Source organism: Botryllus schlosseri, chromosome 9, assembly GCF_051294905.1.
Source record: "Botryllus schlosseri isolate E-star chromosome 9, Bs_hap1, whole genome shotgun sequence".
In the NCBI taxonomy this organism is placed as follows: Eukaryota; Metazoa; Chordata; class Ascidiacea; order Stolidobranchia; family Styelidae; genus Botryllus; species Botryllus schlosseri.
In genome coordinates this window covers 20950178-20976945 of record NC_137244.1, presented here as the reverse complement: position 1 = coordinate 20976945, position 26768 = coordinate 20950178, and the positions used below count along the sequence as shown (strand labels likewise).

Genomic DNA, 26768 nt, shown 5'->3' with positions numbered 1-26768 from the left:
TAGCGCCACCTCGCAAATAATCTCGTTGCTTTGGGCAACGGATTGTTTTGTTGTTGTCTGTCTGTCTTGGTCATGCCATACGTGCACGCCTAATATTTCATTGCGTAATCGAATTTGCAAGCCGGAATACGAAATGCTATCGTACAAAAACCTTTTCGAAGTATGCATAGACGCCCTGAACGATTTTAGTGCCGAAGATGAAAGTGTGGAAGAGTTCATTAAAGATTTCATGAAAAGAAGAAAGGTTGTTTTCGTAATTTTAGTTGGTCTTTTGGTACGATAATGTACTCTGTTTATTCATCTAAATATTTTTTGTCTTACAGGGATTAAGCGATGATGATCATACATTCATTATTGAAGTTTTCTCAGGATGTTTCGAGTTCAGAAAGATCATCAAAGTCATTGTTGACGGGTTTTATCTTCTTGATGGTAAGATACATCAATTGCATGAAAGTTATAGCAATATGGATGGCTAACACCCAGTAATTTTACCATTATATGTAGTATAACTGCACCATCCTTGAGTTACATTACGCCATATCACAGTTTTGTGTAAGAACATAATGACATCATATAAAACCTGAAGCATTGTATCAATCTCCAGTTATGAAAAAACCTCATCTGCATCTATACCTATAGTATGAAGTTCTTCACCACTTGGCGTGCATAAAATAGGAGAGCCTATGGTGGGCCGATAATGCTGTTTTGGCGATATCACTACTATGGTGTATTGGCCAGATGAAATAAAACGATAAATGTATGTTATGCAAATGTAATGATGTAGGCAATTGGTAGCATTACGTGTCAATCATACCGTCCGAGTTCCTTTGGGAAATTAGAAAAGTTCTGTCTCAATTTTTAACACCGCATTTACATCTACCTTCTTGTCTTGTTGCAGGAAAGAACTGCTTGTCTTCAGACTCCAATCTATTCTGTGTGGTGTGTTACTTGATATTATTCAGACTGGACGAACTAAAAATGGCCCATATGAAAAATTTCGTTTTATCGCAAGATATCAATAAGATGCACAGGTAAACAGAACTATACTTTTGAAGTTGACATTAGTGGAGAATCGTAAACTATCAGTTGTTGGATAGTCCTAAATTTTATTTGTTCGGTAATTCTATTAAATGTAATGTGATGTGGTATAATGTAGGCTAATTATTATTTGAACAATCAGTTTGAATGACTAATCCTTTTCAGACAGTAAAATAGGACTCGAAATATGCAATTCAAAGCAAGTATCAGCATTTTATATGTAAAACTGAATACAGGAATTTTCGTCCTAGAAAACTTTTTTTAAATAGATGATTATTGTTTCAGGTTTTTGAGATTCTTTCTTTCGGAAGGAAATCTCGACACTTGGATATATAGTGATTGGTGCAAAGAATATGACAGCCAGTTCGTACAGGAACAAGTTATGATGCCTTTACTAAGGTTTGTATAATTTTCAGTACTTGCTTAAGAAAACGTTTCTTATCGCTACTACCGCTTTTCAGGTGGAAACCGCAGTTGGACAAATTAGTCAACCATTTGAAAGACATTGTCGATAATAAAATCTCTTTGAAGAAGCCCACAATTCCTGTGACCGATCCGCGTCCGTTCAACATAACTCAACCAAAACCGAAAGGCGTGCCTATTCCTGATAAAATCCCGAAATTGAAGCGACACAAACCTGTTCCCGATCACATTTACAAGTAAGTTGTTTGCAGATCGTTAATTTCTTATCTACACGTCAAAATTAACATACCGTATCCATTTACAGTACCCACAACTGTGGCATGTGATAGTTTCCAGTCACTGATTCATCACCAAATACAATTGTCAATTACCAGCCAATCACCTGTTTAATGATCCAAGCTTCGTATATGATAATGCACAAGAGTTGCGTCTATTTAGGTCGGTGTCTATGAAGGACATCTAATATATAATAGTTATCGTAAATGCCCTCTTTTTGCGACTGAGCACATCGAAATTGAATGTTTCCCTTGTAATTTAACTAATACTTATTCAGTGGGTTGATAAATTCTATAAGATGTTGTATCATTGTGCATTTTGGCTGTTGGTTTATGAAGTAACTTGTTTTACCATCCATCTACCTATTGTGTGATATGGTTTGCATTAATTTAGAGAGCCTAAAGAATTTGACGAATTGGCGAGATTGAGGGAAGAAAATCGTTTGAGGGCAGAAGAATTTCTTCTCGAGACAGAAGCAGACCAATTCAATTGCGCTAATGCTGAGAAATCGGCTAAAGCTATGGTAAAGTATTGTGAAATATTGGAAAATATATGCCATATGGATTCCTGTAGCAGTAATTTACTTTTGATAAGCATTATTTTTTCTGAAAACTTCAGAAGTATGATGTATATACCACACTGTTTCCCTTCAGACGATTCTGGAGAAAATAAAAATGGACGAAGAATCAAAACTGAATTTCAACCAACGTCACGCTCGACCGATACCGAAAAACATAGTAAATATTGACATCTTATTTTATACGTTTATATGTTTTCATATGCGATTGACTTTGTTAGAAACAGAGCCGTCCTACAAGAATGAACGCTGCTGCAATACTAAGGGAAGGGGCCATCTTTCGTAAAAAAGAAGGTGAACAGTTAGAAAAGTGAGTGGTTTTTTTGTAGACATTTAGTTTGGATATTTATGTTTTAGTGTTACTCGTAGAGCTGTTTCATGCAGTCTCGGTATCGCTGCATGAAATTATTCCATTTATGGCAAAACTGGTACCTGCGGCATCCCAGCTTGTTGCTCACAATTTCTGGGATAGCATGGACGGGAAAGCCTTATGAGGCTATTTCTGCGCTGTCCTTGTTCAGCGGTATATACACATCATGCACTCATGGTATGCATGCACAGTTGCACACTGCGCAGTATGCACAGATCGTGTATATATGCATATCATGAGTCGGTGCATATTCAGCAAAAACATCAAGGACAAAAATATACAACCTCTTATTCCTATAGTCCTATTCTTATTTAGTTTGGAAATATTGGGCTTTACAAACACCTTGACTGATGTCAATGATTTCACAACAACAGCGTCTTTTTGTCTCTTACCATTCTTTACGGTCTGGCTTCTTATTATGTATCGTTTATTTTTAATTCTCCCGTAAAGGGCTACGATTAATCGCTCTTCCTGCACTTTGTTCGTCATGATTAGATTGGAAAAATTATTGGCGGGAGCAAAGGACGGGTCGGAATTCGACGCCTGGCAGCAGAAGAAACTCAGCGAAGACAGGAAGCGTAAGGAGACCGACTCGGAACGGAAGAGAGTGGAAGGAAAACTGAGTCGGGAGGAAGCAATCATCGCAAGGCAAAGACGGGCTAAGGAGAATCAACAAAAGGTATGTCTGTGCGGTGTGCACCATCGTGTCTAAAGTATATTCTGTCATGTTAAAATCCGCAATGTGTCGTAATCGTAGTCATGCTATACTACTATTCTCCTTCTCACTGTTTTATTGTCTATCACATAGTAGTGGAGCAGCAGTGGTCAGAGCGTCTCTAGTCGGTGTTGCTACTTGAGTAGCCAAGTAGAAGTAACACCACAAATTATTACTCGGTTGCAAATAGCAGTAGCAATTTCTGTGATATGTCAAGACTATTTCAAGTGGAAGTCAAAAATGAAACGTATAGAGAGTTAACGAGTAAGTAGATTCAATAGTAGGTTTGGTCGAGGAGCCGCGTACCTTTAATGTTAATCGAAGGTGGCTACTTTCAAAAAAACAAAAAGCATCCTCGCGACTATCGCAAAATAACTAATGAAGTAGTGATAGGCAGAACCTTTGGAAATATATTCAGTTACTATTTCAAGGGGTTCTTATGACTTTTGACTTGGAATGACTTGCCTCCTGTCTTCGATAATTTCTTCGTGCTTGCTCGAAGTGTACACTCCAATAGTACCAGACGTTCTTCCAAGGGCAACATCCATATACGCCCGCCCATCAGTAACCTCACAAAGAAATCAATCGACTACGCCGGTCCTGTTATTTTGAATTTCATACCCCCATCTATACGACACCTTCCATATCACTCGTTTAAAAAAGAATTATTCACACACCTCATCTCCTATCATTGACTCCACTTGTCCCGCCCCAATTTTTCATGTTGGTATTGTTATTGTTCATTTTATGCTATGATGAATTTACTAATACCAACGGACTGCAACCAAAATTTATAAAGAATATCTGTAATTGTTGGATGTAGGGTGTGATCAGACCAGTTGACCCTACTCAGAGTCATATCGATTATACCCTGTGCCATACCTTTAAGTTTCTTGTTATTATTTCATATGTCAATGTTATTTTCTTGACGGTTGGGCAAATCCATGAATATTTCTCTCTCGCTCACTCAATCCTAGTCATAAAAGTGATGCAAACTCGTCACAAAACTACTTTCTACTTTTAAAATTACAATATGTAAAAATTTAATCATTTAGCCTAAAAACTATTCAAGTAGAAGTGCAAGTAGTCTAAAAACATAACCACTTGAATAAGTAGAGAGCAAGTAAGCAAAACTCTGAAAAAGTAGTACGGTACTTCATTATAGGCCACCTATGTACTGGAGTATCTCCCAACTGTGTAAGCCCTCTAAGCCAGTGGTTCTCAACCTTTTTTTAGATACGCCCCCCTTTTTGATAGTGCAAAATTTCGCGGCCCCCTTATCGTCATATCACAAAATCCAACTGGGATGCCAGCAATAATAACAGATTGTTTGGTGGTATGGACGATTATGAATGTTGATAAGAGAATAAAAAAGATGAAATTAGGTTCATATAGAGAGAAACACGTGTGCATTGGAGGAAAATCGCGCTTTTTTTCAGGTCACCGCTTCTTTGCGCCCCCCTTCAGATGTTTCACGCCCCCCAGGTTGAGAACCCCTGCTCTAAGCACAGCTGTACATATTTCAGTACTTTGGTATCTGTGTAACGTATAATTTACAGCTGCATTCCAACCATTCTTGAACATGAATTCAAAGTAAATAGAGTTCTTTTGTTCTACCGACAAGATAGCATAATAGTGACGGGTCCGGCTCCTTGTTCGATAGGTGGTGGGTTTGATCAAGTCCCAAAAAAACATGAAGCACAAAATTATACAACATCCTATTCCTATTTTGTCGTAAGGTTCTCGAGATGAAAGTAGAAACGGCGGAAATGATGGAAGAATTTCTGACGCTTCGTATCGAGGAGGAAGAACAAATGAAAAGTCTGGTGAAGGAAATAATGGACGGACACGAAAATGCCAAACTCGCCAAAGAAAAGCTTGTGGCATACAAAAGAAAATTAGGTACAATCTGATTGCTTTCCTGCATCCAATTATGCTATCTATTATCACACAATTAAATAACGACTCCTTCAAATGGACTTCCTGGAAGAGGTGGTAAAAGTAGACAGCATTGGTAATCAAGTAAAGCTTAAAGTAACGTCGTAAATTTCTACCCAAATACAACTAGAGTTAATGTACCATCTAAAAATAGTGCATTGAATGCGCTAGTATTCGGAATTTCATGCTGGTGGCGACATATTTTGTGATACGAATGTTGATATACGATGTTCTTTTGAATTCTCTATTAGTTGGTGACGATTACCCCTGACAAGTGCCAGCCGAAAATATTCGGGTTCATTTCAATATGAATAAACCATTAAATTGTATGTTGAAGTTCTGTACCTCCAAGAAGCTGTTCAACAACAAGTGGAACTAACGATTTCCAAGATGTGTCAAAACTACTTCAAGGGAAATAGATAATAAAGGTAGAAAAAGTACTCGAGGAAGTAGTTTCTAAAAGTAGTCAGAGATATATAGTACTCTATACGTCCCTGGATATGATCATAGAGTCTCATACTTTTAGCAGTTAACTGCAGGGTGTATCTTCATGCATATCACAAAATGACAAATGACACTATTAAGAGACGCCATTTTCCGATATCTATAAAGCTGCTATGATACAATGGCTGTTCCGCACGGCCGTCATGACGATTTTACTTATAAAGGGGTGGAAACACATCTCAAATCTACTTTCTACTTCACAAAATCCAAAAATTAAAAATTGAGTAGTTTTGCCACAGACACTGAAGTATTTTGTTATTGATCAGCTCCGCTTCCAAGAAATTGTAAAAAATCTGACCCCGATATCTCCCAGCAATATAGCTGACCTGTGTGTATTGTTAACATTTTTATGCAGCTGCCCTTAGTTGAATTCGTAAACTGACGTGACTCTTAGCTCCGACTCCAGGGGCAAATCACTCGTATCAGCCTTGCACACATAAAGTCCCAGAGCTGACATTACATCAAAGTTACTTTGCCTTGTTCAGTGCAAGAAGTCAACGCCGAGAGTCGCGATCTCATGAGGCAAGCCTTGGAAGACGCCGAGTTGGAAATGAGAAGAAAAATCGAACTGATTCAGGAAATCCGTGCAATGGAGTCCATCCCGGTTAATAGGTGCGTTTTAGAGTTGCTGTGAAACACGAGAGTCTGTAGCTGTATCATGTGTGACATTCAGAGTTGGTCAAATCAGTCAGCGTTCCTACTCATGTGGAAGTAGAAGTGACATCGTCCATTTGAACTCCTTTACAAATAGGGAAAGCAAATTCCAGTACATGTCAAAACGTCTTTGAGTAGAGTTGGTTTTGGTCGAGGCTTCACATACAGTCAATCTGAGGCGGTTACTTTCGATATGGCATGATGTGTCTACTCATTAGAACGCAAAATTACTAACGACACTACGAATTGAGAGGATCTTCGAAAATATACTCAGTTACCGTGATATATGAGATATTTCACGCGATTGCAATGTCAATTTCGCTCTAATCCCAAAACTAATCTCCACTTTTTCAAAATACAATTGTAAAAAGTAAGTAGTTTTGCATAAATAAATGTTCAAATAGTAGTTGAAGTATAGCCTAAAAGCATAGCACATTGACGAAGCAGTGCAAATAGGCTTTAGTACTCCGAAAAAGTATAGACTTATACCAAAACTATTTTCTACCTTCAAATCTACTATAAAAAGGTAGTTTAGCCTGAAAAACTGTTCAACTAGAAATGTAAGTATAAACCTATCAACATAACCCATTGGGTAAGTCGTGCGAATAGGCAGAACCTTCCCCGAAAATGTAGAAGTGCTTCGTTGATGACCATCTCTTGTGAATTTCCATTCGAATAATATGTTTTTATTGAAATAAATCCGAATATTTTCGACAGACTCTAGTAGAGAATTGGCTTGTTGATGACGATTACCCGTGACGAGTGTCCGCCGAAAATATTCGGGTTTATTTCAATATGAATTCATTCTACAATTGCATACTGAAGTACTGTACGTCTCCAACAATCTCTTGAAATTCCTCTCGTCAGAAACAAGTTCGTCGACCTATCCTCGACTGCCGGTCACGCTCTCCTTTCCGAGATGTCCATCGTGGAGTTACGGGAACGCCTGTGCCTGGTGAAGGAGCAGCGAAAGGCCGTGGAGGAACAGAAGCGGGACACGAACATCCAGGAAAAGCAGGCGAAAAACGACAGGCTCATGGAACAACTCGCTCTGATATCGGTTCACAGGACGGAGATGACCAAAGCTGCTGCTATGAAGTAAGCGGTGAACTTTTTACTACCGAGACTTTAGGATGGATACGAAAGTGGTCAAAGTACTCAGCATTGTCACTTAAATGGTAGTATAAGTAACGGCGTAATTTCCACTTGAGTACAAGTAGCAATTTCCAAGACATAGCAGTTGGAGATGACAACTTTCGAAATGCAATGCGCATATTCACGACCAATGCAAAGTGACTAATGATTCCATAAATAGGTGGTATTTTTCGAAAATAAATTCAGTTACCGTGATACATAGACTCTATTTTGCCCAATTGTTATGACAATTTCACTCACAAAGGGGACGCAAATATACCCCAACACTACTTTCTACTTTAAAACGTTAACTGCATGGCATCGAATTCTTTTGCGTGTGACGTCATATTGGGTGATTTCAATTCTCTACTAGTTGCTGACAATTACCCCTGACGAAAATATCCGGTTTCATTTCAATAAGAATATATTATTCAATTCTATTCTGAAGTTCTGTACCTCCAAGAGTTTGTTAAATATCATCTGCCCAAGACGCCCACACAATGTATAATGCGATATACGAGACACACAATGCGATGCAATGAACGGACAGGGGGATGCCGAAGTCTCGCAGCCGGCGGGCCGGATATAGGGAAATGGAGTAATTGGCGGGCTTGAGTCCTGAATTGGTACATTGAACGTGTATTTATCCACCTATACAAGGATTAATCGTATTCAATGTGAATTTTAAGTTTGAAGCATAGAAACCAAAACAGTATTCTATGAATTTATTAATGTAATGTATTTCAATAGCTGTTGAAGTCAATGAGACATGATTATGCGGTCGATCAAAGTCTTTGAACTCTGGGTGCATGACACACACAAAGAAAACAAAGAACTAAAGAATAACTAAAAATCACTATTATTTGTGTCCGAAAAAAAGAACGAAAAACCTACAGTCACTATAATTTGACGTAGTGATAAAGCAGTGGAGAATGCAGCATATTGTGACCGCGGACGGTATGTTGCCCGTCCCTGTTTTAGAAGCTATTACTTGCTCTTTTCTTTCTTTATCGGATCTTTTTTCTGGACTTTTTTTTTGTCGCCGTAAGAACAGCGACACAGGGGACGAGGATCCCAGAATAACCTCAGTAGTATAGGAAATGTGCGGAACTCGCGCATGCACCCTATTTACTTAAACAAACAAAGATTATCAATATAATAAGTAATTAAAGAATTAGCTCATTCTCAGTTTTGCAGCAATACTCGGGGGGAATTCCCTTCTGACTGTGCGGCAATTAAAAAGGGGGAATAATTAGAGAGAAAACGAACAAAGAATCTGGATTGACCTTTGTACTCAGACTGGAGTCATTCTACTTGTACTTCTCCGCCTCCTGATTATAATACATTGTAATTTTACTGTATTTTTCCACGATCCATAGCTGACCTCGTACACGACGGTGATAATAGTTGCCTGCCCTGACCCGTTGTTCCGTGGTCCAATTTCATGACCTGGGAGCCCGTCAAACTGGTTGACTCGTCGTTCCGCGGTTGATTCAATTTCGTGTACGGTGGGTCATAATTGCCGGTCGTGACGTCAGTATCGTTTTCTTCTGCTCCATGAGATCCTGGACGGGGCTTGATCATAGTTGCCTGACCTGTCGTCCCGTGGTCCAATTTCGTGTCTTGGGAGCAATAACCCGTCAAACTGGTTGACTCGTCGTTCCGCGGTTGATTCAATTTCGTGTACGGGGGGGTCATAGGAATAATTGCCGGTCGTGACGTCAGTATCGTTTTCTCCTGATCCGTGGGATTCTGGTGCGTGTTTTAGGTGTCCATACGTTCGGCTGTGTAAAGTGATGCTTGTGGTCTGTCTCATACTGTCGTACTTGAACCCGCTTGCTTTGTTGTCCACCCAGACAGTAACGAGAAATGATCTGTTATTATTATAAATATGTGTGTCATTTCGAGTCATACCGAGAATCAGAATGAATGGCCTAGTAGAAATTTGTATTAGGCGACCCGACATAGATTAGCTTAAATAAAGTAACATTATGAATATAATAAGTAATTAAACAAATAGCTGATTCTCAATTTTGCTCGCATCAACGTGTTAATTTCCGGTATTGTAGTAATTGGTGCAAGCAACAACTAATGTTCCACACCTATACCGCGTTCTAGCGTCTTCATAAGGACAGACAGTCCCAACCAAACAATGTATTTATGATGGGTTCTTTTACTGCTTCACGTCTGGTCAAGCGTAATCGTGCCGGTGCTTGTAAATGATATACAATTTACCGCGGCATATTATTTTTGTATGCTGTACAGTGTACACGAGATACAACTTGAATCGATCAGTTGGCGAACTAATGCTTTACCCGTCTGTACGATCGATCGCGAGCTCACCACGCACTTGTCGTTCGAGAGCGACTCATTTCGCTATAGACAATCGGTTGTGTTCGCGTGTACCGTAACATATCCTCAACACTTGTTATGCGAACACCTCCAAGCATATTTACAATATCATGCTAAGGAACTATTGATTCGGCAGCCACGCACTGTCGTTCGAATTTGACTAATTTCGCTGCAGACAATCAGTTGTGCTCGTGTGTACCGTAACATATCCTCAACACATGTTATGCCAACACCGCCGAGCATATTTGCAGCATCATACTACGGATATATTGACTCGACAGAGTGTTACTATAGAAATTAAACATGGAATGGCAACGATCAATTCTGCAGCTTCGCTCCGCTTCGCCGGGGCTGGAATGAAGAATTGTTTTGCGTAAGCGACTGTAGGATTTCTGGCAATCCAAAAGCTATCTTCCCGAGCGCAGAAATTATTGAATCTGGTCTTGATCGAAAGCTACTGTTGCACCGATTCCGAAAATATAAATTAAAATATTGATCGTGTGCTGATCCACCTAGAATATGTCCTCCAAGTCTGAAATATCGGCATTGTTTAGAACAATCGGGTAACCGCAACACAATAGCCATAACAATGTCCCGTTGGGATCAGTGGGCTGACCTTATTTGGCTGCGAAACGCGCTCGGTGGTGCAATAATGGCAATGAATTGTGGTAGATCATACGTTATGCGACCTATAGCCTGAGGTGAGGTGTAAAGTAGAGTGGGAGATTTCGAAATCGGAATCCACTACGACTATAGGATTGCAAAATCAAAGTCCAAAAAACCCGACTGGCACGTAAAGTACTGGTTTCTCCATATATTAGGCTGGGTAAAATGTAACATAAATCCAACTCTCAAAGGCACTGCTGTAAGGGGAGTGTCGTTGTACATTAATTTGCGTACACCGAAACTTTGTATGCGGTGGTGCAATAATGTGGATGAATTGTGCCAGATCACGTGATGCAATCTAGCCTGCTTTCGGTGAGGTGTAAAGATGAGCGGGGAGATTTCGAAATCTGACTCCACCCCGACTCGGGTTGCTAAATCAAAGTCCAAAAAATCCGACTGGCACGTAAAGGCCTGGTATTTCCATGTATTAAGCTGGTAAAATGTATCATAAATCCGACTCTCAAAGACACTTGGCCGCATCCAGTCCGGGTTTAACCAAAACTGATGAAATCTGCGCCGGAAACAAATCGTGACCACCCCCGTCCAGACAAAACAGTTATGCTGTAAGGGGGTGTCGTTGTACATTCATTTGCGTACAGCGAAACTTTGTATCGACTCATTGACGGACTTCTGTTTGTCTGTACAGGTGTTATTAGTGCAATTAGATTTGGCACCCTGGCACACAGCCATATTGGCAAAATCACACAACGATAAGAGCTTTACCCGCCAACAACTCCAACGGGATATATCTATGTAAATTTCATTCATATTAATATGAAAAGCTAATCCACCACGTTCACACGATAATATTTCGTACGAGTCCTTTGACAGGGTTGTTTACGTTAGTATTGTAACATGGTGATCGTCATGCGGACTCATTTAGGGGAGCATATGTCCTCCATTTTCCAGATATGTTCTCCCTTCGACCAAATGTACTCTCTTTCTGTCAATTTGTCCTCCTTGTCAGCTTAACATAGCCAAAAAACGGTCCGTGGACATATGAGCATACGACATTACAGCATGCGAGACTTCGGCATGCGACAATTTGGCATGCGACACGTGAGCATGTGGGTTAAATTACGGGTTAGGGGTAGGTTAGGGTTGGATTTATGGTTGGGTTAGGGTTAGGGTTTAGGTTAGGTTAGGCTAGGTTAGGTTAGGTTAGGCTATGTTTCGGGTTAGGGTAGGTTTTTGGGTTATACAGTCGCATGCTGAAGTGACGCATGCTGATGTGTTCCATGCTGAACTGTCGTTTTCCATTGTGTCGCATGCTCATATGTCAGGCAACCCAAAAAAACACCACGAGTAACGCAAAATGCGGGGCTAGATTACAAAATTCGGGTATTTACGTGGCCAAATCGGAAAAATGACGCTATGACGGTATTGTGCAGGCTATTACGTGGATACGGGGGCCTGAGTAACATGTGAATAGTAGAAGCGCCCCAAACTACCGTTACATGAAAAAGATCGAGCGCACTCGACCATGTCGGGGTATACCCACCTTAGTACAGCCAAATGATCCAATGTCGTACCGAGAATAACCGGGGTGGTGGTACATCATTGTCACAAGATGTACTTTGGAATGCGTGTCAAATCGTCATCGTCCGCTACTCGACTAAAGCAGAATATAGCTTTGAAGTACTCAAGTAGAAGTAGTTTTAAAGAAATGTCGGTATCGTGAAATCGCTTTCTATCCTAATTGTAAAGAGTAGGCCCCCATAACACTATCGAGCCAAAATACAGTTTCGAAGCGATCCAGTAATTTGTAAATCCTATTTATGGATTGCACGGTGTGTTAATTGATTAGAGAGAAGGAGACACGGCGGTGCCTGTATAACAAGGCTGTTCTCAAACCAACATTGTCTTCGTTATCATCGGCCAGATATGTCTTTGCAGTGACATTGCGGTCGTTAAAATACATTGATTAAATACGATTTATCCCGCCGGGGATCAATGGGCGAATAATGTATCGATTCAACAATTCGCCCCGCCAAGTACCTCATTTTCTTATATTCGCCCCGCCGACCGAAGAAGTTGCCCGCCCCCAACAAATATGTAAATGGTGCAATAGCGACAGCTAGCGGTTGTCGATCATCAATAAAAATACTAACCAGTAATACAGCTGTCAAGGATAAACTAGGAATATCTGTGTGAGTCGCCTTGATTGACCCATAGGGCAAGTTTAGACACGAAAGTATTTTGAGGTGTGATATAACACTAGTAATTGTACTGTATTCTTCCACGCACACATACCACAATCGAAAACGGGGTTCGCCCGTCTCATCCCTAGTGTTTTGCCTCGAACAAAAGTATCGGAGAGACCATGGGTCTACACCAACTCTGCCCCCACCACTTTTGAGTAGATATTTGGAAAGACCGGCTCGTGATCACCTCCATACAAGGCATATTAGTTCTGCGTGCAGCGAAACTTTGCAGCGACCTGCGGGGTGTGCATGTGTTAGTGCAATCGTGTTTAGCACAACAAAGAACGTAGTCATTTGAGGATGAATAAAATCTTATCCCACAACGATACCAACTTTACATCCCTCAGCGACTCCAACGGTATGTATTTATGTGAATTCCATATTATTATGAAAAGCTGATCGACCACAAGATACTGTTACGTGCCATCTTTTTTGATAGAGTTGTTATATTGTAACAGGATGATCGGGGAGCTATGGCCTTTTACACTAGCTCTAAAAGGGTAGGGGAATTCGTTAGTGATACACCCGTCTGACGGTGGGGTATTCGACAAAATCACTCTGTTTTACTACGGAACCGATGATCACACTGACGGGCTCGCTTGTCGTACGAGTGCTTGTAATTTCGGTGTGATGTGCGCAATTCAGCTGTATTCACTCGAGTGTGACTCTAACGAAGTCAGTCCTATCAGCTGCTTGAGAAAACTCGTATATTCAGTCAGGTTGACGGCAATGCGATATTTTTGATGCCCCATTGATACTAATGGAGGTTACCGTACGTCCTCCCTCTCTAGGAAAATATCCTCCGTACAAATGTTGTGCTAATTTATCCTTCGGTTCAGCTTAAAATACCCAAAAGACGATGAGTAACGCGAAATGAGGACCTACGAGAGACGGGTAGGGTCTATCTTGCTGTTTCGCATAATCCTGTTATTCAAACGTAGGATTCTGGTGTAGGTCTGATTGATAACTTTATACAAGTGAAGTAAACTCATTACATAACTACTTTCTACTTTTTAAAGTCAAACGTGTAAAGAGGTAATTTCACCTGAAACGATTGAGGAGTAAGTTAAAACGACTTGAGTATATAGCACAAGTACCGAGTACTCGAATCAGTAGCGTGACACCATTACTCACCCAAGTCCGCAACACACAAACCGAAGAAATAATATACAGATATGGAAATAACCCACGATATTTCCCGCTGACACGTTTCAGATTCAGTACAACCCGACAATCTGGCTGCGGTTTGCAATTTGAAAGAGTTTGAAATAAAACGGGGGTGGTACCTAAATTGTGGTATTGTTTTGTGTATTTCAGTGAAGTAAATTCAATTTACATCTCAAACCACTTTATTCTGTGCCCGACCTCATTAAAAATCGATCAAAACCTGGTCACCACCTGCGTAATCAATCCGCTGCGTGTAAAATGGTATATCATGTTGGTGTCGATCGTATAGTAATTTTTCGATTTGCGTCGATCTGCTGTCGAACAGATATATTTTTGACCACCCTCGAAATATACAGTATTACCGCGTTGTCGATATTACGGCTCTGTGGTTAGGCAATATAAATTAGCGACACTCCCAGACTGATCAATAGTGGGATACTCAAGCCCGTAAAACTCTCATTATCCTGTGAAATTATGCGACGCGTTTGGCGCCGCGACGTTGTCTTTGTAGATCGCCTTGAAATCTTAATTAGGGATTGCAGCGTGTGTTGATTGATGAGAGAGAAGCAGAGATGGCGGCTTCATGTTTATGCCAATGCTGTTCCCAAATCCACATTGTTTTCCTCATTATCGGCGAGAAACGGTTTTGAAGTGACATTGCTCTCGTTAAAATACATTCATTAAATACGATTTATTCCTTGTATAAGTGGATGAATGGGCCAATAACGTATCGATTCAGCAATCCGGACCGCCAAGTATTAATTTTCCCAGACCCGGCCCCCCGACTGACAAGTATATTAACATGACAAGTATATTAACATGAATCCTATAAACACGAATCTTATTAGAAAAGTTTAAGATGCAAACATGCGTGATGGAGTTACTTCTCAATCAGTGTTTTCATCGAACGATTCGTTCTGCGTATTGAACAGTATTCTACATAACTGCTGAATTCTGCGTACAATAGCGTGTGAATTTGCCGTCGAGCTGTTCAATGCGTGACCGATAAGTGTATGCGGACTGCGGAGACTTCATTATAACCAGACACAAATGTGAATATCACTCCCTAGTCTGCCATAATGAGCAACGATAATGCCGTTACACGCTATGATCTCTTCAATATCAGTCAGTCAATACATGTAATGTTGACCTTGCCTTGGCTTAAACTGACGGGGGTCGTAATTGATACCCGAATCTGACTGCTTCTTACCGTGTTTTATTATAAGGAAACTATCTGTACTCGTGGAAATTATTAGTTAGTGCAACGTATATAAAGTAGGATTTTGGGCTGTAAGCCTATACTGAGCGTTGTAACCGACGCATTGTGCGAAGTCGATCCTCTGGGTATTTAAAGCTGATACCATAATATGTTTGATAAGTGTTTGATTTGACGCTCTCTTACCTAAGCATTGTGACGTTATGAAATGACAAAACAAGTCAACTAATTTACTACTTGCACTCGGCTGCTTTCCAATCCTATGTTGCCACATTTCAGCCTGATCATCATTATTTGTTTGTGTCAGCTTTTGCAGAGTCATTTTATCCGTGTATGTGATGACGAATAAACCAGCTCGATTTTTCGATCAACACTGCTGCATGGTATGAGAGGATGACTTAAGCTACTTAGTTGAATTTAATGTTAAACGTACGCTTGATTGATATCACGCGTTTTCAACTCAGATATGTATTTCTGGTGACGATGATAGGGTGATTACAACAATTTTTGGAATTGCAACAAACTTGCGAAGGTATGGAAAGCTGTTTGAGGTCACATGGTCCGTTGGACCTTACGTATATTTGGAAAATTATGACGAGATATATTGTTATTTATTATGCTAGTTGGTGTTGTTCTCGTGCCTCTAGCAACGAAATTGTTGCGGATGTGGAGAGGGGATGATTACACCCGCGGGCATATTAGGTCATATTTTATATTCATCTGCTTTGGCTACTGCGTTCTGAGCAATATATTATTCTTGTATAGGTAAAAGTCATAAATCCAGGACTGTTACATAGCATCTCGCCTCACATTGATACAATTAAGAATCCTATATCTATTCGGTGATCGCTACTTTGACCGAATGTAGCACTTTTGACCTATGCAGTCTCCATTCAGATGCGACCACGTGGACCTGGTAAAATGTCTGTATAATTAATGATTGATTAGGTCAATAATGTTGATAATTGCGTGTATATTGCTATAAATTTTGTATCCTCTCAGTCCGACTTCCTGTGCGGTATGTAATCAAAAGATATTGAACTCGCCTATACACAGACTACTAAACTAAAAGAAGCGCACGATTCAAAATTGGTATTTCTTCACTGTTAAATAATAATTCGGGATGGGATGTCAGTTGCCCTGTGGGGTCCAGATTGCCACGACATAATTATTCGGTGCCAGCACTTTAGGCACCCATACAAATACATTTATATCGAAGTTTACGGTCAACATAAGGGCAATCCTTTTCGACCAATGTTTTCTCGCTGACGATCTTTTTGGCACTCTTCTATGAGACCCATGTTGGCCCAAACTTCATATGTCTTCTTACATCTGGGCGTGGTAATGGTCAACGCTTAGATGCCTACTTTCATAAATGATGCGTATTTTTTGTGGAGGAAGGGTGCCTAATATTCAAAACATTTATCTACATGAAATCGCGTACAGTGCGAGCAAAATTAAAAAGTTGCAGAAATTGATATATATATTCTTCATTATGATTGCGTATTGCAGTTCAAGCATGTACAGTAATGATTACGTCATCATGATTGCGTAGTTGATTACTCTAGTCTAGTTATTACGAGAGCGGCTTTGCTTGGTTCCAGTAACGCTGAGATATGATTACGTCATTATTGCGTAAGTTGATCGCCTTATTTGTTATTGTAGTTGAATCAAGTGCAAGGCAATATATAACGTGTAATATTTATTACATGATTATTCGCTGTACACTGTAGATCGAATATGTCCAAGATTACTGCTAGTGATATATACGTCATAATGGATCGGATTGACCCGATGAACTGGCATAGGTTTGCACGTGAAAAACTTGAGCTATCTGACAATGAAATTGCCGAATGTCAATACACGGATTGCTATAACTTAACTGAGCAACGATATCAAATGATACAGTTATGGATTCGTAAAAATGGTCGTTACGCTACGATGAACAAACTTAAAGAATTGGTTTACAGTTGTCTGTATCAGATACCTTCGAATAGCAATTCAACTGTTCTGTTGGATTGAGAAACGCACTAAGAGGAAAATAATATTGTGTAGACGGGGGAATAATGAAGATGCTCTCAGAAGACTTCAATATCGGCTTATACGCAATCATATGCTCATGTATGCGAAACTGGTCTTGCTTTTACATCGCACATCAAAAGAAGGATTCTGATATCAAGAAAGTATGCCAAGATCTGAAAGAAGCTCTACACCTTGTTCTGGACGATTAGTTAATGTGCTTGTCCGCTATTACTTCAAATAAACTGAACATGTGTATTTAATTGTGTAAAATGTGTTATAAAAGTCAGTCTACGGAAGTGAATAGACAAGTCTGGACCTGTCTATATTACAGCATATTAAAGATAGATTGTGCAATAACCTCAAAATACGGAGAGTACTGAACCTTTGAGAAATGCCCCAGCTATCCCATACCACGAGCGGTCGGCGAATCGATACGTTATTGGTCCATTCATCCACTTATACAAGGAATAAATCGTATTTAATGAATGTATTTTAACGAGAGCAATGTCACTTCAAAACCGTTTCTCGCCGATAATGAGGAAAACAATGTGGATTTGGGAACAGCATTGGCATAAACATGAAGCCGCCATCTCTGCTTCTCTCTCATCAATCAACACACGCTGCAATCCCTAATTAAGATTTCAAGGCGATCTACAAAGACAACGTCGCGGCGCCAAACGCGTCGCATAATTTCACAGGATAATGAGAGTTTTACGGGCTTGAGTATCCCACTATTGATCAGTCTGGGAGTGTCGCTAATTTATATTGCCTAACCACAGAGCCGTAATATCGACAACGCGGTAATACTGTATATTTCGAGGGTGGTCAAAAATATATCTGTTCGACAGCAGATCGACGCAAATCGAAAAATTACTATACGATCGACACCAACATGATATACCATTTTACACGCAGCGGATTGATTACGCAGGTGGTGACCAGGTTTTGATCGATTTTTAATGAGGTCGGGCACAGAATAAAGTGGTTTGAGATGTAAATTGAATTTACTTCACTGAAATACACAAAACAATACCACAATTTAGGTACCACCCCCGTTTTATTTCAAACTCTTTCAAATTGCAAACCGCAGCCAGATTGTCGGGTTGTACTGAATCTGAAACGTGTCAGCGGGAAATATCGTGGGTTATTTCCATATCTGTATATTATTTCTTCGGTTTGTGTGTTGCGGACTTGGGTGAGTAATGGTGTCACGCTACTGATTCGAGTACTCGGTACTTGTGCTATATACTCAAGTCGTTTTAACTTACTCCTCAATCGTTTCAGGTGAAATTACCTCTTTACACGTTTGACTTTAAAAAGTAGAAAGTAGTTATGTAATGAGTTTACTTCACTTGTATAAAGTTATCAATCAGACCTACACCAGAATCCTACGTTTGAATAACAGGATTATGCGAAACAGCAAGATAGACCCTACCCGTCTCTCGTAGGTCCTCATTTCGCGTTACTCATCGTCTTTTGGGTATTTTAAGCTGAACCGAAGGATAAATTAGCACAACATTTGTACGGAGGATATTTTCCTAGAGAGGGAGGACGTACGGTAACCTCCATTAGTATCAATGGGGCATCAAAAATATCGCATTGCCGTCAACCTGACTGAATATACGAGTTTTCTCAAGCAGCTGATAGGACTGACTTCGTTAGAGTCACACTCGAGTGAATACAGCTGAATTGCGCACATCACACCGAAATTACAAGCACTCGTACGACAAGCGAGCCCGTCAGTGTGATCATCGGTTCCGTAGTAAAACAGAGTGATTTTGTCGAATACCCCACCGTCAGACGGGTGTATCACTAACGAATTCCCCTACCCTTTTAGAGCTAGTGTAAAAGGCCATAGCTCCCCGATCATCCTGTTACAATATAACAACTCTATCAAAAAAGATGGCACGTAACAGTATCTTGTGGTCGATCAGCTTTTCATAATAATATGGAATTCACATAAATACATACCGTTGGAGTCGCTGAGGGATGTAAAGTTGGTATCGTTGTGGGATAAGATTTTATTCATCCTCAAATGACTACGTTCTTTGTTGTGCTAAACACGATTGCACTAACACATGCACACCCCGCAGGTCGCTGCAAAGTTTCGCTGCACGCAGAACTAATATGCCTTGTATGGAGGTGATCACGAGCCGGTCTTTCCAAATATCTACTCAAAAGTGGTGGGGGCAGAGTTGGTGTAGACCCATGGTCTCTCCGATACTTTTGTTCGAGGCAAAACACTAGGGATGAGACGGGCGAACCCCGTTTTCGATTGTGGTATGTGTGCGTGGAAGAATACAGTACAATTACTAGTGTTATATCACACCTCAAAATACTTTCGTGTCTAAACTTGCCCTATGGGTCAATCAAGGCGACTCACACAGATATTCCTAGTTTATCCTTGACAGCTGTATTACTGGTTAGTATTTTTATTGATGATCGACAACCGCTAGCTGTCGCTATTGCACCATTTACATATTTGTTGGGGGCGGGCAACTTCTTCGGTCGGCGGGGCGAATATAAGAAAATGAGGTACTTGGCGGGGCGAATTGTTGAATCGATACATTATTCGCCCATTGATCCCCGGCGGGATAAATCGTATTTAATCAATGTATTTTAACGACCGCAATGTCACTGCAAAGACATATCTGGCCGATGATAACGAAGACAATGTTGGTTTGAGAACAGCCTTGTTATACAGGCACCGCCGTGTCTCCTTCTCTCTAATCAATTAACACACCGTGCAATCCATAAATAGGATTTACAAATTACTGGATCGCTTCGAAACTGTATTTTGGCTCGATAGTGTTATGGGGGCCTACTCTTTACAATTAGGATAGAAAGCGATTTCACGATACCGACATTTCTTTAAAACTACTTCTACTTGAGTACTTCAAAGCTATATTCTGCTTTAGTCGAGTAGCGGACGATGACGATTTGACACGCATTCCAAAGTACATCTTGTGACAATGATGTACCACCACCCCGGTTATTCTCGGTACGACATTGGATCATTTGGCTGTACTAAGGTGGGTATACCCCGACATGGTCGAGTGCGCTCGATCTTTTTCATGTAACGGTAGTTTGGGGCGCTTCTACTATTCACATGTTACTCAGGCCCCCGTATCCACGTAATAGCCTGCACAATACCGTCATAGCGTCATTTTTCCGATTTGGCCACGTAAATACCCGAATTTTGTAATCTAGCCCCGCATTTTGCGTTACTCGTGGTGTTTTTTTGGGTTGCCTGACATATGAGCATGCGACACAATGGAAAACGACAGTTCAGCATGGAACACATCAGCATGCGTCACTTCAGCATGCGACTGTATAACCCAAAAACCTACCCTAACCCGAAACATAGCCTAACCTAACCTAACCTAGCCTAACCTAACCTAAACCCTAACCCTAACCCAACCATAAATCCAACCCTAACCTACCCCTAACCCGTAATTTAACCCACATGCTCACGTGTCGCATGCCAAATTGTCGCATGCCGAAGTCTCGCATGCTGTAATGTCGTATGCTCATATGTCCACGGACCGTTTTTTGGCTATGTTAAGCTGACAAGGAGGACAAATTGACAGAAAGAGAGTACATTTGGTCGAAGGGAGAACATATCTGGAAAATGGAGGACATATGCTCCCCTAAATGAGTCCGCATGACGATCACCATGTTACAATACTAACGTAAACAACCCTGTCAAAGGACTCGTACGAAATATTATCGTGTGAACGTGGTGGATTAGCTTTTCATATTAATATGAATGAAATTTACATAGATATATCCCGTTGGAGTTGTTGGCGGGTAAAGCTCTTATCGTTGTGTGATTTTGCCAATATGGCTGTGTGCCAGGGTGCCAAATCTAATTGCACTAATAACACCTGTACAGACAAACAGAAGTCCGTCAATGAGTCGATACAAAGTTTCGCTGTACGCAAATGAATGTACAACGACACCCCCTTACAGCATAACTGTTTTGTCTGGACGGGGGTGGTCACGATTTGTTTCCGGCGCAGATTTCATCAGTTTTGGTTAAACCCGGACTGGATGCGGCCAAGTGTCTTTGAGAGTCGGATTTATGATACATTTTACCAGCTTAATACATGGAAATACCAGGCCTTTACGTGCCAGTCGGATTTTTTGGACTTTGATTTAGCAACCCGAGTCGGGGTGGAGTCAGATTTCGAAATCTCCCCGCTCATCTTTACACCTCACCGAAAGCAGGCTAGATTGCATCACGTGATCTGGCACAATTCATCCACATTATTGCACCACCGCATACAAAGTTTCGGTGTACGCAAATTAATGTACAACGACACTCCCCTTACAGCAGTGCCTTTGAGAGTTGGATTTATGTTACATTTTACCCAGCCTAATATATGGAGAAACCAGTACTTTACGTGCCAGTCGGGTTTTTTGGACTTTGATTTTGCAATCCTATAGTCGTAGTGGATTCCGATTTCGAAATCTCCCACTCTACTTTACACCTCACCTCAGGCTATAGGTCGCATAACGTATGATCTACCACAATTCATTGCCATTATTGCACCACCGAGCGCGTTTCGCAGCCAAATAAGGTCAGCCCACTGATCCCAACGGGACATTGTTATGGCTATTGTGTTGCGGTTACCCGATTGTTCTAAACAATGCCGATATTTCAGACTTGGAGGACATATTCTAGGTGGATCAGCACACGATCAATATTTTAATTTATATTTTCGGAATCGGTGCAACAGTAGCTTTCGATCAAGACCAGATTCAATAATTTCTGCGCTCGGGAAGATAGCTTTTGGATTGCCAGAAATCCTACAGTCGCTTACGCAAAACAATTCTTCATTCCAGCCCCGGCGAAGCGGAGCGAAGCTGCAGAATTGATCGTTGCCATTCCATGTTTAATTTCTATAGTAACACTCTGTCGAGTCAATATATCCGTAGTATGATGCTGCAAATATGCTCGGCGGTGTTGGCATAACATGTGTTGAGGATATGTTACGGTACACACGAGCACAACTGATTGTCTGCAGCGAAATTAGTCAAATTCGAACGACAGTGCGTGGCTGCCGAATCAATAGTTCCTTAGCATGATATTGTAAATATGCTTGGAGGTGTTCGCATAACAAGTGTTGAGGATATGTTACGGTACACGCGAACACAACCGATTGTCTATAGCGAAATGAGTCGCTCTCGAACGACAAGTGCGTGGTGAGCTCGCGATCGATCGTACAGACGGGTAAAGCATTAGTTCGCCAACTGATCGATTCAAGTTGTATCTCGTGTACACTGTACAGCATACAAAAATAATATGCCGCGGTAAATTGTATATCATTTACAAGCACCGGCACGATTACGCTTGACCAGACGTGAAGCAGTAAAAGAACCCATCATAAATACATTGTTTGGTTGGGACTGTCTGTCCTTATGAAGACGCTAGAACGCGGTATAGGTGTGGAACATTAGTTGTTGCTTGCACCAATTACTACAATACCGGAAATTAACACGTTGATGCGAGCAAAATTGAGAATCAGCTATTTGTTTAATTACTTATTATATTCATAATGTTACTTTATTTAAGCTAATCTATGTCGGGTCGCCTAATACAAATTTCTACTAGGCCATTCATTCTGATTCTCGGTATGACTCGAAATGACACACATATTTATAATAATAACAGATCATTTCTCGTTACTGTCTGGGTGGACAACAAAGCAAGCGGGTTCAAGTACGACAGTATGAGACAGACCACAAGCATCACTTTACACAGCCGAACGTATGGACACCTAAAACACGCACCAGAATCCCACGGATCAGGAGAAAACGATACTGACGTCACGACCGGCAATTATTCCTATGACCCCCCCGTACACGAAATTGAATCAACCGCGGAACGACGAGTCAACCAGTTTGACGGGTTATTGCTCCCAAGACACGAAATTGGACCACGGGACGACAGGTCAGGCAACTATGATCAAGCCCCGTCCAGGATCTCATGGAGCAGAAGAAAACGATACTGACGTCACGACCGGCAATTATGACCCACCGTACACGAAATTGAATCAACCGCGGAACGACGAGTCAACCAGTTTGACGGGCTCCCAGGTCATGAAATTGGACCACGGAACAACGGGTCAGGGCAGGCAACTATTATCACCGTCGTGTACGAGGTCAGCTATGGATCGTGGAAAAATACAGTAAAATTACAATGTATTATAATCAGGAGGCGGAGAAGTACAAGTAGAATGACTCCAGTCTGAGTACAAAGGTCAATCCAGATTCTTTGTTCGTTTTCTCTCTAATTATTCCCCCTTTTTAATTGCCGCACAGTCAGAAGGGAATTCCCCCCGAGTATTGCTGCAAAACTGAGAATGAGCTAATTCTTTAATTACTTATTATATTGATAATCTTTGTTTGTTTAAGTAAATAGGGTGCATGCGCGAGTTCCGCACATTTCCTATACTACTAACCTCCAACGTTGGGACTTGAAGCTGTTCCGCCTGCATGGATGGTACCGACAACTGCTCTATCTTCCCCGCTGGTAAAAGTGCTTCGTTACCAAACAGATCTACTGGCTTCACAGCGTCAGCTCCGTATGCTCGGTTTTGAGTACTGCTCATTGCTCAATTCCCTTTCAGAGCTCAAAAGGAAGCGGAATTGCAAAGACGCAGACGGAACGAGATAGAGAACGACGAAAATCTGGCGAGACTTCGCGACTTGCTTGAGCAGAAAAAAGCGGAGAAGTCGAAATTGGCGAAAGAATTGGAAGTGAAGCCGACGCCTTCGTCTGGAGCGCGGACGAGAGGGCTTGCTAGGTGGGTGCAAGTTTGTTCGCGATATAGATTACCATTCGGTTTGGTCCAATATTATCGAGACGACAGATTTCACGTCGTCAGGAGAGGCCGTTCACACTTTCATCTATGTGTCTTGCAGTCGACTTTAATCAGAATACGCCAACCTAGTTTGTGCCAACGGAAGGAGTTTGTGTATACCATCTACAAATAGTACATTGAGCTTAAGCCAGTGGTTCCCAACCTTTTTCGACACATCGCCCCCTTTTCAAGCTCAACACCGTTCATCGCCCCCCAAATTTTTGTGTACCGAAAAATGGGCATACAAACTGTAATCACCGGCGGGTTGACTCAAAAAAAAGGTCAACTTTTCGGCTCGATGTCGGATTTGACACTTTTGCAACTAAATTTTCATGGGTTGACTAAAAAAAAAGGTCAGCCGTTTTGACGCGTCATCGGCCCTCTATCGCCCCCTTCGCTATTTTTGCCCCCGGCCGCCCCCTTTGTCCATTTTCGCCCCCCTAGACCGCCAAATCGCTTCCTGGGGGGCGATATCGCCCACGTTGGTAACCACTGGCTTAAGCGATCTCTTCGCCCCGATTATTCCGTAATTTCATGCCGGTGACTTCATATTTGATGATACAAACAATGCTCTACTATAGTTGCTGATGATTACAACTGACGAGTGTCAGCCAGAAATAGTCCTACTAATTAGTCATGGCCGCGGAGATAGGTTTTTGGACTCTGTTCACTTCTATTGAATTTTTTGTTCGGTAATACTACTTACTTAGTATTCATCATTTCACGTTATTCGTCGTGTCTTTCTTTGGATTTTTTTGCTCCCGTACGAACGGAGGTGCGGGGTAAGAGGACTCCAAAGCCAAACCTCCGACGGCGGGAATTGAACCAACGCCAGCGTAAGTGGCGTCGAAGCTCACCACTACGCTATTTCCCCATATGAAAGTAGTTTTGAGAGGTCTCGGAAATTCCTACTTCTACTTGTATTTGAGTAGAAATTTACGTCGGCACATCTATACCTACTTGAGTAGCAACTCTGGCTACTTTGTTCACACCTGATCAATACCTTTTCGTGGTTCTCGGCATCCGACTTTCCCGATACCCGTACATAACGAACGCTCGATAGTGCAGGAAATAGTATGTCGCTGACAAGCATATGTCGTGTCGGATCAGGGCCCGTTGGTCTTTGCCAGGGGAAATGTCTACTTTTTTGCAAACGGCTCGGCTCTGCGCCAGACTTCGTTGAAAACTTCAGTTTAACAATCGAATTATCACGGTCTCAATTTCGTAATGTCATTTTCCCTGCGTGTGATGATAGCACGCCATAACTGCATGGCGAAAATGGTTATCTATGGAAATTCCAAAGACATAGCGGCTCGAAGGAAGCCGCTACACCAAGTTGTTGACATAATCGCTCATAACAGTTATGGTCATAGTGAATCATAGGCAACAGATACCCATTGTTTCGCGGGACAGTATTTCACAAAGCTGCATTCCGGCGCGCATGGCTCGGGTTCGCCAGATTGTAATAGCGTTCTGCATGTCGTGCGTGCAGCAATATATCGCCCGAAACGTAGAAGTCTACCTTAGGCTGGTATACATGACTAAAATCCGAGATATCGCGTTGCCGCTGATTACAGATGATTGATGATGAGCGGGTAGGACCTGGCGTAAAGGAATTTATTGATGATCTAATCCAGTGTTTCTTAACCTTTACTAACTCGGGGAACCCATACGTTAATCTGAAAGCCTTCGGAAATCCCAAATTTTCGCCGAGTCATGTAAACATTTGTCTACCACATTACATATCTAACTACACATCTAATACTTACTATAGATTACTGGTGTACAAAATTAACTGTGCATCAACAGAGTGTTTAAAGAACCATGAAGTATGATCTTCACCCAAAACGAAAACATGATAATGAATATTTATTTCAAATCAGTTTGCCTTCGACTTTTTCCTCTAGGAGACCAGTTTGAAATGCGACGCTTCACCTTAGAATGTGCCATCGTATTGCTCGGTCGAGCCGCAACAGCGCGATACCAATTGCTTAATTGGAAATTAGCTAACAAAGATTGGAGATTCAATCAGCATTTCAGAAGAACGGGTTTTCGATTTCGAACTTCTCCTTAAGGATTGGTGTGTTGAACCCAGTAACGCCCATCGCAAGAGGCGTGAATGCACAATTTGATACCTAAAAGTGACTTAACCTGACTTATACCCCACAGCACTATATGGTTGCAATTTGATAAATGCACCTATTTTCTCACCCATGGATTTACAGTGAACGGAATCCCTGAGACTGACTCACGAAAATGCGGTTGAGAAACAATTATATATTTTGTTTATAGCATTATTTCATCACCAAGACCAAATATCTCCGACGATTGATATCCAATATACGATCACGGTGTCCTACTGCGACACCACGGTGCGATTTACCTGCCGCACAAATTGTTCATGATTCGATATCCGTTTCGTTTAGAGAAAGGAAAGTGCAAGAGGCGAATCGTTGGCAGCAGCTTGAATCTAGCCAGATACGGCAAGCGAGAATGCGAGCCGGTAATTTGAGCGCAGCAGCTTCGTCGCTACATAGAAGTCGACGCGCAGACGCGCTGACGACTTGAGTCTGATTTTGAAACTGCCGATATACTTTTCTTTCTATTTTTGTGTAAGATGAATACCACTGTTTGACGAACGTA

At 41.3% G+C, this 26768-nt stretch overlaps 2 protein-coding genes across 2 annotated transcripts in view; both read left to right on the top strand.

The window, feature by feature from the left end:
• Positions 1–26768, top strand: part of LOC145446416 (argininosuccinate lyase-like) — a 130889-nt gene that overhangs the window by 38319 nt on the left and 65802 nt on the right. The window lies entirely within an intron of this gene.
• On the top strand, positions 40–26768 carry LOC145446410 (cilia- and flagella-associated protein 99-like). The gene is made up of 14 exons (XM_080324697.1): positions 40–244; positions 324–429; positions 899–1031; positions 1324–1437; positions 1500–1697; positions 2131–2260; positions 2391–2474; positions 2536–2624; positions 3180–3363; positions 5139–5301; positions 6327–6453; positions 7363–7593; positions 23892–24068; positions 26552–26768. Exons 1-14 carry the CDS (start codon positions 134–136, stop codon positions 26691–26693), a joined length of 1989 nt encoding a protein of 662 aa, XP_080180823.1. The 5' UTR covers positions 40–133; the 3' UTR covers positions 26694–26768.